The following is a 17292-nucleotide window of genomic DNA, read 5'->3' as shown; positions in this document are numbered from 1 at the left end:
CACAGATGTATACCATCACACACAAAAGCTTGAACCCCAGTGGGTTCTGGGAAGGCTTTAACCTCTTCTGTGTGGCGTTGCCATGGAGGACGAGTGGTGGGAGGTAGTTCAGCTTTTATTTATTTATTTTTTCTGTAGATTTGTGGCTTACACACATTGTCCACACTGAAATGCCACCAAATCTTCATCCTATGTTCATTTTGTGCCATCTAAAGGGTAGTTTAATCCTAACGAGGAGTCTTGATCTGTCCTATGAAGATTAATTCTGAAGCAATTCCTAACTCCAGTAACAGGCAATTCATTCTCTCTGAACAGGAATGGCTTTTGTAATGGCCAGGCCTCAGACACCACAGCCCTTTCCCTTAACCCTGACCATTCGAACTAACCCACAATACTAAGCTAACCCTGTTCTAAACGCAATTCTAACCTTAACCTCAAAACAACGTTGTAACCCTCAAGCAGTCCTTTAAAGTTGTAAGGACCAGCCAAAATATCCTCATCTTTCAAAAATATCTCACTTTGCTAGTAGAATGCACATTCTGGTAAAAGCACGTAAAAGAGCACACATGCATTTTGCACATAAGGCAAGGATTTTCACATGACATTTTAATAACTTCCCATTTTCCAACCATAACTTAAACCCAACCTGACCTTTAAAACCAAGACCCTCAAGCAGTCCTTTCTTGTGAAAAAATTGCAAGAACCAGCCTTAAAGACAGGTGGCCACTGTAAATGTACCAATTCGAGGTGCCTAACAAGAAATGAGAGCCTGACTTCCATGAGCAGGCAATAAATTGATGCTGGAAAGGTTGAGTAGATCAGAGGTTTTTGACCTGATTGGTTATTCTGGATATTCTGGATTAGACTGAACAGATGGAATTAAAATTTTATATGTAACAAAGAAAAATCATGATGAAAAGTTACATGAAATAGAATGAGTGCAGTCGGACACAGGCTGAACTAGCTGGGCCACATCCAGGACCTCTCTGCTGACACAGCCACCCCTAAATCCCGCCCCTAACTCCCGTGTATCCAAGGTCCTTTGTGTTTGGTGTCTGTATCTGTGTGTGATGTTTGAGTTTGACCGTTCTGTAAATGTTCGTGAAATATTTGGTACAGAATACTTTCTTCATTTGTTTGAAGATTTGACTGTTGAAATGCTGGTTTAGATAGTTGAATATTTGACTATCATGACATGTGCAGACTGGAATACATTTTTATGACAAATATAAATGTATCCAAGAGCAAAATGATTATTGAGAAGGCCTAAAATACATTTTAGTTGGCTTGTCACTATATATATTAGATATTTAATGTTCTTTTATTAAAGGTGTAAGTACTCATTTATCATTCAGGTTTCATATTTATCCTTCTATTAATATTCCAGTGTATTTGCGGCCTTGCAGATGAGGGTATATATTTTGAATTTTTGGATGAACATTTATAGTCACTCCACATGTTCATAGTGACATCATCTCTGCTGTGACTCGTGGTTTTTGTAATTTCCAGTTGTTTTTGTTCCGTTGTGTTGCCATCCTTATAATTCCTCATCCTCTAAATCACTGTAACATTCTAGAAATGATCAGTAACCTGCTTCCCATTGTGTTTTCATTGTTTTTTTTAAACTATACTGTACATCATTCATGGTCAAGGTGTCAGTAAATTATACATTTTTTGTCTTTTTTATTTACGGATTCCCCTTATTCTGCTGTTTGTTTCTCCATTCTTCCATCCTAAATTTCCTTCCTCCTCTGCTTCTCTGCAGCTCTGAAGTGAGATGGAATCATCAGATGATGATACTCTCAGCGAGCGCTCCTGTGCTAGTGAGCCATCCTTTCGGAGTGAGCGTTCTGGGGGGTCATTGTCCCCATGCCCTTCAGGACTTGTGGGACTTCCTGGAGACACATTGCCATGGAACCTGTCCAAACATGAGAGGAGGAAGAGGAAGAGTCAGAACTCCGTACTTGACCCAGCAGAAAGAGCTGTGGTTCGTGTTGCAGGTAAGGAAATCCATCTGTTTTAGGGTAAAATACCCATGAGCATTGAATATATATCTGCTCAGATGTGGAAACGGAAGACTCTAACAGATGTGAACCCTAATTCAAAACAGAGCGAATAAGTGGTGATTGATTGATGTGGTGTGTTATAACAAATGAACTGTTACTGCCAGTATTAATGCGTGATATAATAATGGATGATAATGTATTGTCAAGTGTCAGTGTGCGCAGAAGACTCTGGTGTGATCAGTCCCATCAGCCTCATCTTTCCCTGACATAGTTAGACCAAAGCAATGGTTGGAGAAAGGTTATCAAACCTTCTGCGGAGTGGTCGATTAGGCTGGTAAGATGTCACTAGCTCCTCCAGGTAGGATGGAGCTAGGCCTCTGAGGACCTAAAGAGGAGTTTGGATACCCTGATAATAAAGAATTACAATAGTCCTGCCTGGAAGTAACAAAAGCATGGACTAACTTTTCAGCATCATGCTGCGTCAGTAGCTTCCTGATCTTTGTGATGTTCCTCAGGTGAAAAAAGGCACTTCTAGAGACTATTTTGATGTGTGAGTTGAAGGAGAGATTTTGATCAAAAGTTACTCCTAGATTCCTCACAGAGAGACTAGATGTTAATGAGATACCATCTAGAGTGATCATGTGATCTAATCTATCCCTGAGAGGTTCAGGAACACCATGGACATGAGCAAACTGGTATCTATCAGATAAGTATGATCTAAACCAGTCTAGTGTTGTCCCTTAAATCCCAATCACATGTTCCAGTCTATGTAACAGGATGCTGTGATCAACTGTATCAAAAGCAGCACTGAGGTAGTAAAGACACCTCAGAAAAATATATAGGAGTGAAGGAGTTTAAGGGCTCGTTGGAGACCCTGTATGTTCCCACAGTCAGCACATCTGGTGATGGACCAGTTGTTGGGATGGCCTGGTTAGCTTTTTCACTGCTAGCTACATGGCAGTGAATAGGATGCTTCAGTAGAGGTATAAATTAATGAGTCCATTCAAATAGCATTACTGTACAATCTAGTAGTTAAGTAATGAGGGAATAGATAAATAAATAAATAACATTTATTTTTATAGTCTCAGAAAGAAATTACACTGATATAAAAATCACCAAAATGATTTAAAGTCTCTAAATATATGCTGCACCATAATTGTGTAGTACATATATGTTCTTCAGCCACAGCAGTTCTACATCCTTCATTTCATATCTGGGAAGAAGAAACTTTAGACAACTTTAGAGAGGATGTGCTGGAGCGATATAAAGGTAACTTTAGAGTCAAACTCAACTCGTGATTTTAGGAAAATCATGTATTTCTGCAGCATGTGCAGCGCTTACTCAGGCTTAAAAGGTTATTGTGTGATATTGTGTTTTACATAATGTAAACTATGTGTTTACTCTGACCCTGATCTCCGTTCGAGCAGAAACTGGAATGTGAAAAATTAATTAGGTTGCATGTACCAGGAGACTGCACAGTTAAGAGTCCTTGTAATTTAATTCTTACATTTAATGTAATTTATTGTGTGTTCTGTCTGTACATAGTCCTTTTTTACTTTTGATAAATGAAATCAAAATAGAAAGTACAAAACAGCAAAGCTTAAGGAGACAATAAAGGCCAAACTTGCTGTTCTGCCTAAATTATATTTTTTTGTCAAAAAAAAAGTCAGTAAAAGTCTAATGCTGTTTTTTCGTGTTATCTAGGACAGGTTGAGGTTGCCTAGTTGAAAAATCATAGACATACCACTCACAATTAAAAAATTGTCTTGTTTTAATAATATCAAGTATTTAAAACAAATTTGTAATCTAATTAAACTTTAAGTTTTTAAATAGCATGAGAATTTAATACTATTACAGATATTTGTGTTGTTATTAATTATTCTGCCCCATTTCTTCATCATCATCATCATCATCATCATTATTATTATTATTAGTAGTAGTAGTATTGTCATTGATGTTTTTTAAATTCTATATTATTATCATCATCATCATCATAGTTGTTGTTTTTGTTAGATTGGTTAGTGCTATGACTGATTTCAGACTTTCCTTCTTAAATAATTAAATCAACTGCTGTCGACTGGAGCGTGTGAATATCAGGACCCCGCATGTCTTGCCTGCATGTTTCTTAGGTGCCCTCAATCTTGCCGGCTATAGTTAGGTCCACTTTTTTTTTCTGCAGGCAGTAGAAAAGACGCTTCATCCCTAAAGCTACTCCCCTGTTGCCACGGTGATGTTTTCATCTGTTTCTGTGGTTATGAAAGGCAAGGCGAAGCAATGGAGTTGGGGGTCAGAAAGCGTGACATTGGAAGAAATGGAGGGCAAAAGAGTGAAAGAGAGATAGAGAAAGCTTAGCGAGTCAGTATTTTAATTCAGAGTAGGAAAAGAAGAAATGATTTCATAGTTGAGCAATAAAGCAATAAATGGTAATGTATTTGGATACGGTAAATTGAAAGAAGGAAAGTGAGCAATAGCGCCCTATTGATCAAACTTGTAAAAAGATTCTTTGTAAAAACAAAGAATGGAAAATGGCTAACAAAGAGAGATGAACATTGAACCAAAGGAGTGGAAAATATATTGTAGTAAAAGTAGTAAAAGCGAGACATATTTGTGGAGGTAAAATACATTTGACGCCTACAAAGAGCAGTGTTGTGTGCTGTAAAAGCAGGTTTTACCGCACTGGATGATCTTATCTTTGTTTAACATGTGTTTAAATGTAAGTCACGTTTGCTGTTGCTAAAAATGTGAAGATGATTTCATTTCCTTGGTGTAATCCTGAGAAATGTTTGAGCTTGTTGAAACGTTTGATGTTTCAACAAAAGCCCGATTTATTCCTTTGCATGTCAAGAATTAACTGCATTTTTGGTGTTTCTCTGATTACACTCCTGAATTTCTTTTAGTTAAATGGAAATTTGAACATGAAAAGGCTGACATACTTACGTACATATAATCCTGAATAAAATAAATGTTAGATATTTTGGAGATAAAGCCAGAGAGACCAAACTGAGATGTTGGGCATGTCCAGAGGAAGGACTCTGAATATGATGGTAGAAGGATGCTGAGGCTGGAGGTGCCAGGCAGGAGATCCAGAGGAAGCCCTAAGACTTATTATTATTATTATTAATATTTATATGTAGACATAGTTAGAGGACATGGACTGAGTTGTTCTGTGAGAAGAGGATGCAGAGGATATGGGGAGATGGAGAAAGATGGTGACCATGGTGACCCCTGAGGAAAAAAGCTGAAAGATAAACAAAATTAATAAACTTACGTGCAAATGCTTGTAAGAATGCAAAAATTAATTATTTTATCTCTAAGCAATTAAATGTTTTAAGTTTTCATTTATATGATCAGCATATTCAACCAGAGCTACTGGATAGATGGCAAGATTTCTCATCTCATTCATGTGTTTATCAGCAGCCGAAAGGCTGAAACACTTTCACATTTGCTGAAATGACATTTTTTCCACATGATTTGGTTTTGATTAAATGGAATATTAAAAACTGTAGGCAAAGCAATTGCCTGATGTACAACTTTAAAGTCTGACATTTTTTCCCCACAATAAATCTCCATCTTATTCCTGTTTTTTTAAAGAGTATAATCCCCCTGCAGTGTAATTCCAGCAACAATTCCAACGCAGAAACCAAAGAAATTCAGGAATGTGTTCTGGAAGTTTGTGAAATTACGAGATGTAAAATGTTCTGGTACTGAAGCATTTTATGCCTGATGCTGCTATAGAAGCTGCATTCATTATGCAGTGGATTCCGCTTGACATTTCACACACACACACACACACACACACACACACACACACCACACACACACACACACACACACACACACACACACACACACACACACACATACACACACAGAAGAATCCATGACCCCCCCTAAAATAAGTAAATGAATGAAAAATAAATAACTGGGTGGATGTAAGGGAGGCATTTTTTTCCAGGGTTCCATTTTTATTTAGGCTAAAAATGTATACTTAAATAATAGGTGTAACTAAAAATAAAGCAAGCTAACAAACAAAAAAATGACACCACCATCAGAGTAAGTTTGAATATTTTACTGGCTGCCACCAGGTGGGGATCTAAGACACTGGCAAGTTCTGGAAGCTGCATCATGGTAACCTGGAAAAGTTGCATATTCATTCAAAAACATACAGTTTTGCAGTTCATTTAGGTTTTTAAATGGCCCTGTGATTGAGTTTTCTCTGTGCTTTTTTCCTTTTTTGACATTCAATGTTATTTTAATGTAAACATGTAGTTTAGAGAGTCTGAGTTTGTGTGTTCACCAAATGGATTGTGCTGTAAAACATGATGTGATTCATGTGAAATTGGCAAGATGTTCAAATGGCTTTTGATGTTTTTGAAGTTCATATTTTAATTTCTATATAGAATAATTATTATTTGTGCCTAGAGCTTACATCATCATGCTCCTTTTTAACTAATCTTCGTTTCTGAAGGCTTAAATGATATATGAATTTAAATCTGGGGACCTTTTTTTAATAAGGCTTGTGGGGATTTTACCTCATTGTGCACAGATTATGCACAAGTGTGCCTTTCTCAGTAGATCAGGACATGAAGATTGATGTGGAACCAAATCCAGCATAGGACCTTTGAGGCCCCTCAACTGTGAGAGGCTCATTGTAAACAAATTGTGTTCATTCTTCTAATAGTGCTCTGCTTATTTTAAATCTTAAATTTTCAAGCCGATTTCCTTTCATTGTTTTACTGGTATTAGTATAATAAAATAAAACTGTGTCTCTTACAGATCAGGCCACTTTTTTGTGGGATGAGTAGCAACCAGCGATTGTAACTACGTATAGTTACAGTTCAGTAGCATTGTGACACAATGATCTGCTTAAATCTGCATTTTAAATAGATTTTTCCATCACCATCTTCAACACACACACACACACACACACACACACACACACACACACACACACACACACACACGCACACACACACGCACACACACACACACACACACAGAGAGGGGGAACAGATCCATGTCCACCAGCCTGGGGCGCTGTCGCTCCATTATCCACCAGCAGCTAGGTAAGCTAATGCTAAAGCTTTCCCGGCCGTGGAAACTCCCGTGGCTGAGGTTCCTGGCGTGGCCGGTAGAGAGAGATGGGAGATAGTCATAGAATAAACCGCAAAACCCGAGTTGAAGACAGTGAGACAAATTTCACACTGAAGGAAACACAAGACAGCCTCGGATAGAAGCGGCCATTACAACCGGGAGCGTGCTGAAAGCCGGGGCTCCAGGACGCCGACACAGTTGGGAATAGGAAGCCCGAGTCCGGATACAGTTTCGTCTTGGAGCTCCTCCAATTTGGGGACATAATCAGCTACATTGTCTCTCCTAAATACACTCATCTGGGTGTGTTGGATTCTTTAGCAAAAGGCACAGTTGACCAGGACGCTGATGTTCAAGGAGGGACCAGGCGCAGATAAAACACCCAACGATGCGACCGTGTGTTCCCGGACACACGCACACGGAGAGCCATAATGGATAGATAACGTTTATATAACCTTCATCCAGGTAGACACTCGACTCTTTCCTGGAGTTTCTTGGATTCGCGCTGGTGTGAGCCCTTTTCATTCTTTCAAATATCACCGGGGATCATTGAACGCTGTTTGGAATTACGCTGCGGGAGTGAGCGACTGGTTCTCCGCAGAAGTGGAACCGGAGCGGGGACGCGGGGCTGGTGGCGGAGCGGCTCACTGCGGTAGTCTGCGGACTGACCCTTCTCCACTCAGCAGCAGGCTCGCACAGCCGCCATGGCCGGCTTCGTACCGGGGCTGCTGCCGACAAACCGTTCCCAGGAGAAGGAATTTGCTCAGGCTTACGAGGATGTGCTGGAGCGATATAAAGGTAAAAACCGCAATAACTTCCAGGATACATACAAATCTGGCTAAATATGGATTTATTTATTTATTTTTTACTACACTGAAGTCAGCCTATGGGACATCTTGGAAATGCTATTTAAGTTGTCCTCAGTGAATATTACTGTCTGAGAGGAAGACCTCGGTTCACAGAGCATTTTTGTAAATTCACCTTTGACCAGACATTCCAGTCTACCCTTTTTATATCTTGAATTTATCTTCATTTCTTATTTTAGATAAACAAGCCTATCATATCAACTTGCAATTGCCCACATTATGACAGTGGGAAGTGATCAAAAGCTTGTTTGCTGCCAAGTTCTGCATCTAAATAAGTTGTGTGAAGTTTCTTTGGGTGTCAGTTACAGGCTGTTTCCCCACCTGGCCTCATGCTTGGCCCGTGTAGGTGTTTATCATCTAAACACAACAGTTGCTGCTCTGCAGGTCAGTGGATCGAAGGTGGTGGTGGGGAGGAAATAAACCCCCCTGAGTGGTGCAAGTCTGGCTACTGCAAACTGCAATATTATGTTCCCCTGCAGCTCCGACTTTCTGTTTTAAAAGGGCTGCTTTAAAAATAAATGCTGAAAGGGACTAGAGTGAGGAGGAGGAGGGGGTTGGGGCACAGATGAGGGAGACGATGGGGGTGTTGACAGCCAATAGATGCAGGTCACATCTGTGATGCTGGCAGTGATGGAAAAGAGATGGGATTTAATTATTGATCTTTATAATGAAATGGAATTCCTTGGGGTTTGAAACCTGTTTGTCTAGGGTCGTTTGATCATTTGAATTTCACCACCTGTCCTCTAGTATAAAGATAACTTGTCTAATCACAAATTACGATTCTCTTTTAGACAGTCTGTTGCATCTTTGTGTTCTCATGGTGGCAGTCATAACTCGTTCATATTTCGGTCCAGTGGATTTAATAGTGATTATATATTAAAAGGTTCAAATTTGTCATGATGCTGTATTAATCTCATTTATTCTGACATGTTCATTTCTTCTCACCCTCAGTTTAGAAGGAGTTCAGTTCATCATGCAGATAGATCTCAAGGCAGCTTTTACCCAACAATGTTGCTTCATTAATAGCCCATTTGTCACCAGGCCATTTGTCTTTTTTAAATCATGTAGACATCTGTCTGTCTGTTTATTTTGCATTTTAATGTTTTTGGCAAACAGGAAACAAGACCCATGATACTGTTAATTTCTACTGAAATGCTCTTAATTCATAGGGAAGCTATAGGCTGGTTAGGGACTAAGGATGCATCAGCAGCAAAAATGGCAGTTACATGTGACTGGCAATATGTTTTTATACATGAAATCATAGATCTACCACCCACTTTTTGTATAGATCTGTGTTGTGTCTATTCATTGTGGATGTAATGGTGTTACAGTGCACTAATGCTACAGTGCACTAAAGCTACAGATTCTGTCAACAACAACTGCTGCGTCAGCGTTTGTAATCACATAAGACTTGAATAAGACTGTAATTTGAAGGTGCAGTGATAAAAGTATCACTCTAGTCTTGCTAGTTGACTTCAATTTCACCCCATCATTCATGCACAGTGTTCTTTCTTTGATTCTTATTTTTTTTCTATCCATCCATCTGGAGTGTCGAAGCCTTCACATGGTTTGCTGTCACCATAAAGTGATCTGGTGTGTTTCCCACTACTTGTTTTCTGTGTATGTATCATTTGTGGCAGCAAACATGCTGAGAAATGTGAACCTGGCATCTCGGTTACAGCATCTCTTGAAAATCGAAACTGGAGCAAGGGACACCTGAGCCACTCTAAATCATTCATCGAGGGTTGCAGATGTTGGTCTGCTTGACTTGGTAAAAAGACAGTATCAGGTCAGACTGACCTTCAAACACACATTCTATTTAAACATATGGTGTCTTTATGACTGAGTAGCCACAAACTGTTCTTCTCTTGTTTCTAAACTAGACAGACTTTTCACAACAGACTGTCATTATTAATGCGGCTCAGATGACTCCTCGCCATGTTGGAGGCAGGAAACTCTAAAAGGAAGCAGAACAATTGGACATTTTTAAGAGCAAGCATATCAGGAAACCGTTGACCATAACTGGAATAACCAAATATAGAAAAACTGTGTTTGTTTCTGTGTGTAGCAAGTCAAAACTCAAGGCAAGCAATTAGACACGCTGCTAGATTGTCAGAACAGATTCTGTCTTTTTTTCCTGGGGGAACATGATTAGGCGGGACATCTTGGTTGGATGTTTTTGAGAATCTTTTGGAGAATAATGACATCACAGTGTTTCCTCTGTAAAGCTGACGGCTTTCAATAACAAGGCAGGTAGCACAGGTTGTCAGTAGATCGTAGACAACTGTAGTTATCATTTATTGGTGATATGCCAAAGATGAACTGAAGGCTGCACTATTTCCTTTTCTCAGTTTTTCATTGGGTACTGTTTGATCTTGACCTTCACTTCCTGAAGCCAGTAAACACTGGAAAAAAACAGAAAGTAGAAGAAAGTAAAGTAATTTAAAATGCTGTTTTATGGAGGAAAAAAGTTCATTTGAATTTAAACCTTTGAACATTCTGGAGGGTATATCCATACATTTATCATTTCCATATAATACGGTACTCAATATAACTTTTAATACTAGGTTGTTAAGCCAGATATTCACCCATTTGTATTTTAAGAGCATTTGGGTGGAAAACATACCAGCTACAATATATCAGTTATTAAATTCTGACAAGTTTAAAATCTGCTCATGACAGGAAGTGAACTGGACATCAGTAAGGAGTTCCTGCTGACTGCCGGCTTGAAATTTTCGATGGTCCCACAGCACGTGCCAGTTCTTCCTGTCTCAGATTTTTGTCTCTCTTCACCTGTGTGCTATTGTTTAACTACTTTATTCACATCCGTATTGCTTCTTTAAACTAGATTTAAAAAGCACAAAAAAAAACCCCCAAACCTATTTTACTGGAATTTTGAATGATGCCATACATATTTACAGCCACGTTAGTGACAAATTGTCTCGAGGAAATTGAGGTAAATGTGGTGACTTGTGCAACAATGAGTGGTGAGAAAAAGAATGCAAATATTAAAGAGAAAGAAGTTAAAATAAGAGGAGGACAGACTTACAGGCATTCAGCCTGTCCCTGATCTGAATCTTTACAGCTAGTTTCTTCCACATGGCCTAGTTTTTTCAACTTTCATGCTCTTGCTATTCTCTCAGGGTAGATCTCTCTCTACTAGGACCCAACCTCCTTCTCCTTCCTCCTTCATTTCCTCCATATCAGTCTTGCCCGCTCCACGTTTTTTGGATGACATTCAACATTTTGTTTCATTCACAGCAGTTTTTGCTGCTTCTTGATGGAAATCTTGTCAATAATCTCTTAATTTCTTTGAATACAACAAAGGTTTTCAAAGCATGTTTGATACAACACATTGAAATGAAACTTTTATACCTGATTTACTTTCACTTACAAATACGGAGTTTTTCAGTGTTTATTTTTGTTGTTTGCCTGTGTTTTTCCCCACATTCTTGCGTCTTCTCTCTCTCTTGCCTTTTCCATGCCCCCCCCCCCCCCTGTTTCCCATCTTTCTACAAGTCACTTCCTGTTTGGTCACATACTTCTCCAGCACCTGACTGTGTTGGCAGGAAAATCAAATGCTGTCAGAGCTTTGAGCTCTGCAAGGGAAAACTAAAGGCTGACTAAGCATCAAAATGCACTTTTTATTGTAGGAGGCCAAAGCTGCTAGTGGATGTTAGTGTCTTCCTCAGGAAAAGGACCTGCTCTCAGAGCTTGAGGCTCTGTTGACAGACTTTTATTAGTCCTACACTTTGGAAATGCTTCAGCAGGGTTTTAAAATATGAGAACAATTAAATCCATGGTCCATTTAAGTGTGGCACACCAGAAGATAATTGAGCTGTACTGAGAACAGTCACCATTAGAAGTAATAAAACCTGTTGGAGAGGTAGGAGGTAGGAGGTAGAAAGTAAATGAGCCCAAAGCCAATTCTAATAGCCAAGTCTAATATAGGCACCCAGGCATGTAAAGCATCCTGTCAGGAAAAGATGATGAACTATGTCAAGGAAATCATGCAAGTGTGTTAATTCATTATTTATTGAATTGCTTTACCCACTTGTTTTAGTTAGGGATGCTTCTAACTTTTCTGTCAAAGTAATAGTTATAGTTATTCTCTATGGCTCTCCATATGCAAGGCTTACATCATTATAAGATAATAAAATATCAAGCAATTCAAAATTGTCATCATGAAAAAAGAAATTTTACAGATTAGTGACAAATGCATGTGCTTGTATTTGAAATAACTAGCATGCTGTCTAGCCCCAGCTCTAACATGCATCCAGCTATTTGCATTAAAGAGAAAAATATCTATCAGCTCTATGTACAGTATCAAATGTATGAAATATACTGTGAAACATCTTTCTGGCTAATTTGCCAACTGTACGCCCATCTTCATCTTTCCCTTTGTAGCCTGTAGCATTCTCTTCCTCAGTCCTCAGGTTCTTACATAACCGACACTCAGCTGATTTTTAATATAATAATCAATAAGATTCAGTGTGTGAAGCAAAGGGAGAGAGAGTGAGAGTTGTAAAAAGGGATTTGAATGGTCATGCAGCCTGGAACCACTGAGTGTGAAATATTTGCTTCACTAGCTAAATGTGTGTTGCTGCATATTTTGTCTCTGTACAAACAGTGCTTCTGTTAGCCTCACACAAGGCCTGCATTCAAGGCTTCCTATAACAGTGGATTCTATGTTCTTAATCCACGTTTAGAAAAACATTTTTAGCTTGTGTTGGATGGTATTAAATGTAAGTCAAAATGCCTCTGTATGGTAATAATGCCACCTATCAACTCAGCGCTCTTTAGCTTTATTGGCGTATGTTCTTTTAGATTTGCATTTATTTGGCAAAGGTAAGGATTATCATTTGCAGGATGGATAAGTTATATTGTAATGGTAACACAGATTGACAGCACAATGGCTCTGTTAATGCATTCATGATAGTTCATGGGATATGAATAAGCTATGTGTGTGAGAGGAATCTTTGGGGATGTGCTGTATCTTAAATCAATATCCAGCTTCCACAAGGAAACAAAAGGTGACCTCCATGACCCATATGTCGCCACACTAATGCTTGGAGTCTATCTAAACTATTTTTAAAAGATGCATTTTCATCTTATTCACTCATTGTTTTGAAGGGGGGTGGGGGCATATTAGGCTTCTTTTCTACAAGGGGTAAGACTTGATGACAGCTATGGTTGGATGGGAGGAGACACCCAATGCATGACGGGATTATGTAGGAAGTTTTAACAGTTTCTTTTGAGACAAATAAATTGCCAAAACTGACACTTACAGGCACTCCGGATATGCAAATATATGCAATAAAGCACTGAAAAAAAAAATCATTTTTCATAATATGCCACCTTTAACAGTAGAGGGAAAATGTCTGGGCAGTTTGGAGATCAAAAGAAAACGATGTCAAGGCTAAAGCAAAGTCCTGTCCAGCACGAATGTTATCTTTCTTTTTATGCAAAGTCAATGAAGGCACTGTGACTGCACAGCTGCTTAATATTTGCCCAAGGAGAAAATAGAAAATTAGAAGAGCTTATTTTCTGTATAAAATCAAATTAAATGTCAAATTTCTTCCCCATCTAATTAAATCTTTGGATCTCATTTATTCTATTTAATGCGTTTCAATGTAAGAATATCAGCCTGTCAAGGCCCCAACGTCTGTGAGAACTATAATGGGGCCAACCAGCTACAGTATGTGTCCGTGTGTTCGTACTCCAAAATCTTGTTAGATGAAAGCAAGTGCTGAGTGGCTCTGAGTGTGCAGCTCATGCTTGTGACTGTGGGAGAGGAAGGGTGACTTTTAATCTGCTCCAATTCCTTCAGCCTGTGACTTTCAGCTGACTGCACACTCGCTGTAGGACTCTAGGTCACAGAACCGCAGGTACAGTACAAACGGAAGCTTTATAACAAGTCTAATTAGTAGCCAATACATTTATTTTTCATTTGTGTGCAACTACAATGATCACTAATCAAACAGTTGTATACCAAGTTAAGATAAAGATTCTTTGCTTGACAGTATTTTTTCACAATATTCTTCACTTTATGTGGACAACTAGTTATAACTTTCCACTGCCTATTACAAACACAGAACCTGAATGTCTACATGTATGTATATTTACATTTACATAAAGAACTCATAGCATTTTTTGCACCTTTCTGCATAAGTATGAGTGTTGATTTGTCATTCCAATAATGGTGTGAGGGTAATCTGATCAGATTTGACAAGATGTCACACAGGCAGCCCCCCAGCAGAGACTGAGCCTCAATCCCATTCATCCACTTTAATACGTAAATACTGTGGCAAAGAACCAGCACCCCTCTAGTCCCAAAGGACTCATCCACCACCTTCCACTTATACTCTATACCATCACACAGGAGAGTTGTCTGTGGCCCTCTAATGTACAGTAGTCATGACATCGTGACCTAAGTGTGACCGTTGACTATATTTTGGGATTCTTATAAAGATGATCTTCCTTATTAACATGATTTGAATTTATTCGCTCAGTCTTAAGATGTTTTCACAGTTCAAGCTTGAAGCAGCGCAGCCATTGACAGCACAGTTGTTCTCTCCCCAATAGTAATGAGCAGGGTGCAGATCAGGTTGCAGTATTTTTAAATGTCTTTTCTTTTTGCTGTAGGCTTTTAAAATCCAACAGTTCCACCTAAGTCTCTTGTCATTTCATGCGTCAGCATTAATGTCCTCCTGCCACCTCTCCAAACGTTTCTCAGTTTGTTGCTCAGGTTTTCACTTATTACGTTTACATGATGCTTGAAAAGAGGAATTAGTGCCTCAACCCATCTTTAAGTGCATATAAATGTGTCCAACTGATATCGTTGCTCTCTGTATCCAACTAAAACGCACAGATAATGCGGTCAGAAATGATGTGCTCTGGCATGTAAACACTTTAATCAGCATAGACAATGCATGTGAAAATGCTTTACATCCCCACACTAGCGCGTTGAACAGAAACAGTCAAGAAAGCCAGTAGCAGAAGAAAAGTAAAGTCATTAAAACCTTCATGAAATACTCGCTAAAAAAGATGTATGAATATCCATTTTCCCCTTGTTAAAAATGCTGGTCACTTGGCTCCAGTTGTTTATTAAGTGACATAAGGTCATCCAGAAAGTGGGCTGTGTTAACCTGCTCAAAATGCACAGTGCCACCTAGTGCCGAGGAGGACATGTTCCCAACAGTTATTCTGTTTTCTCTGTTGCATGTAAACTGGGATAAGGAAGAAATTCTGATGAGATGCCCTTGAGGTCCAATTCTAATTGGTTTAGGCTGTGCATGCAAATGTACTGTCTGAAGAAGGCCAGTATTTGTATTTTGAAAAGACTTGTTATTTTTGATTAATCTGTTCTTGAGGAAACCCTCATCATACCATTCCTCTGACACACTGTCTTTGGCTCTCCCTTTTCCTTCATTCCATTTCTTCACTTGTGCATATTTTTCCTAGAACCAAACTGAAGGGTGCTAGATTTTTTTCATATTGATATTTGATATTTTTCATTCCTATTTTCAAATGTTTTCATTCTTGCATTCCTTTCCCTCCATGCTCTTAAGTCTCATGCACACTATAGGCCTGTTTCCTTTTATTCAGCATCATGATTCTGCAACCAATCAAGGACTTTATTGTTTAGCGATGCTCACATCCCTTGTGATAAATCCACACTCTATATGCAAAGATAATGTGGTCATTATGGTGGTATGTCCGAATGTCTACTATTTTTGACCTGCCTCACGTAAGAAAACACATAAGGCATTCAGAGAAAAAAGGAATAATGAAAGAGGTGGGGGTGGGTGGGGGATGGTATGTTGTTGTTCTGGTCCTTTTCATGTTAGTGGGATTGCCCGTCTGTCACCCCTCATTTGTTAATCCTCAAACCTAGTCTGCCATTCCACTGTTTAATCCAACATTTCTGCAGCATAGATGGATGAATGAGACTGAGAAGTGTCTAGAGTATATAAAGAGGAGGAGGAGGTAGACACAGATAGAGAAGGTCACTTGTGCCTCCATTGTGGATGGACCACATCATCGCCTTTCATTGTAATAATAATCAGTGAAGTCATTTTTAAAATTAAATGTTCCATTATTATGTAATTTCCTATTTGTTGAGCCAGTTGATATAAATGTCTTGTGGTTCTCAACTATTTTAGTACCACAGCAAAATGGAATATTTTGGTGTTAATGGAATGTAAAAGGATTTTTTTTCCCAATCATCAATCAATCATTAATCAAGTTAATCACAAATTAACTTTTAGCTATATAAAATAGGTAATATTTGCTTGCCTCTGTACTGCTTAACATTGTGGCAATAAATCGGAATATTTTACATAGCTTGTAGTGAGCTTTGCTTTATAGCCAATATTCAAATAGTCTTTTCCAAAAATAAAATTGGATATGTTGAATATGTTGGTGCATTCTCTATCTATTTAAATATAGATTTTATTCATGCATACATTTTCTTAATAAAATTCAGAGGGGTTTTCAATGATGGTCAGAATTGAATGAAATGAGCAAAAGAAATTTCAATTTTCCCATGTTACTGTCATATAACAAAGGCTGAGAAGATACACTTCTCACTTACACTTCCCTCTGTTGGTGACTAGGTTCAGGGGGTTCTGACATTATAAATAAATGCTTCTACTTCTGCTGGTGTGTGCATTTTTGAGATTGTAAGGCTACTTGGTATGAGCACACAATTTCACGCAATGTTTATATTTAGCATAAATGTGCTTTCATGCAAATTCCAGTGTTTCTCCGTTGAGTCTTTGTGCATGTTTGGAAAGTTGGAACTAAGTTCCTTTAGTCTTATTAAAGAAGCGGTGTGTGTGTGTGTGTGTGTGTGTGTGTGTGTGTGTGTGTGTGTGTGTGTGTTCAAAATTCTAAAAGATGCAAAAGTTGCATTATACAAAAATATCTACATTGCATATAATGCAGTATGCATTGGATTATGCATTGTGTAGCTTCAGAATGTGGGAAGAAAACATTGAATCCTCAATAATTGCATCTACAGCTGATCTCCTGAGAGCTCTGGTTCTGTTTGTCATCTGGGTGTAAAGTTTCCAGACCCCATACATTATTACACAGTCTGAGTCTGTCTGCTGCCTGGATATTATCTTCCAAAGGCAGCTGCTCATTGTTCTGCAGAGTTTTAATTCAACACATTCAAATCAATGCGTGGCCCCGGCTCTGTTCCGTTCTGACTCTGACTCTGTCATAGTGCCGGCCTTCTGGGGTGATGTGGATGCAAACCTGTCTGTGCAGAGCAATATTGATGTATGTTGTTGGCAGGATTATGGGATAGTTATGGCACAAAT

The 17292-nt window shown here is 38.8% G+C and overlaps 1 protein-coding gene across 7 annotated transcripts in view; it reads left to right on the top strand.

Moving 5' to 3' along the window:
* macf1a (microtubule actin crosslinking factor 1a) overlaps positions 1–17292 on the top strand; it is a 140618-nt gene that overhangs the window by 4693 nt on the left and 118633 nt on the right. For 6 of the 7 annotated variants that reach the window (XM_057034651.1, XM_057034654.1, XM_057034652.1 and 3 more), the window contains exon 2: positions 1766–2000. In XM_057034651.1, coding sequence (XP_056890631.1) covers positions 1778–2000 — 223 coding nt within the window. In that variant the 5' untranslated portion in view covers positions 1766–1777. Of the gene's footprint in view, positions 1–1765; positions 2001–7126; positions 7896–17292 lie in introns of those variants that run through there. The other variant, XM_057034645.1, reaches the window with a different exon arrangement.

The sequence above is a fragment of the Takifugu flavidus genome, chromosome 6 (assembly GCF_003711565.1).
Source record: "Takifugu flavidus isolate HTHZ2018 chromosome 6, ASM371156v2, whole genome shotgun sequence".
NCBI classification, from domain to species: Eukaryota; Metazoa; Chordata; class Actinopteri; order Tetraodontiformes; family Tetraodontidae; genus Takifugu; species Takifugu flavidus.
This window is presented reverse-complemented; position numbering and strand designations above follow the sequence as displayed.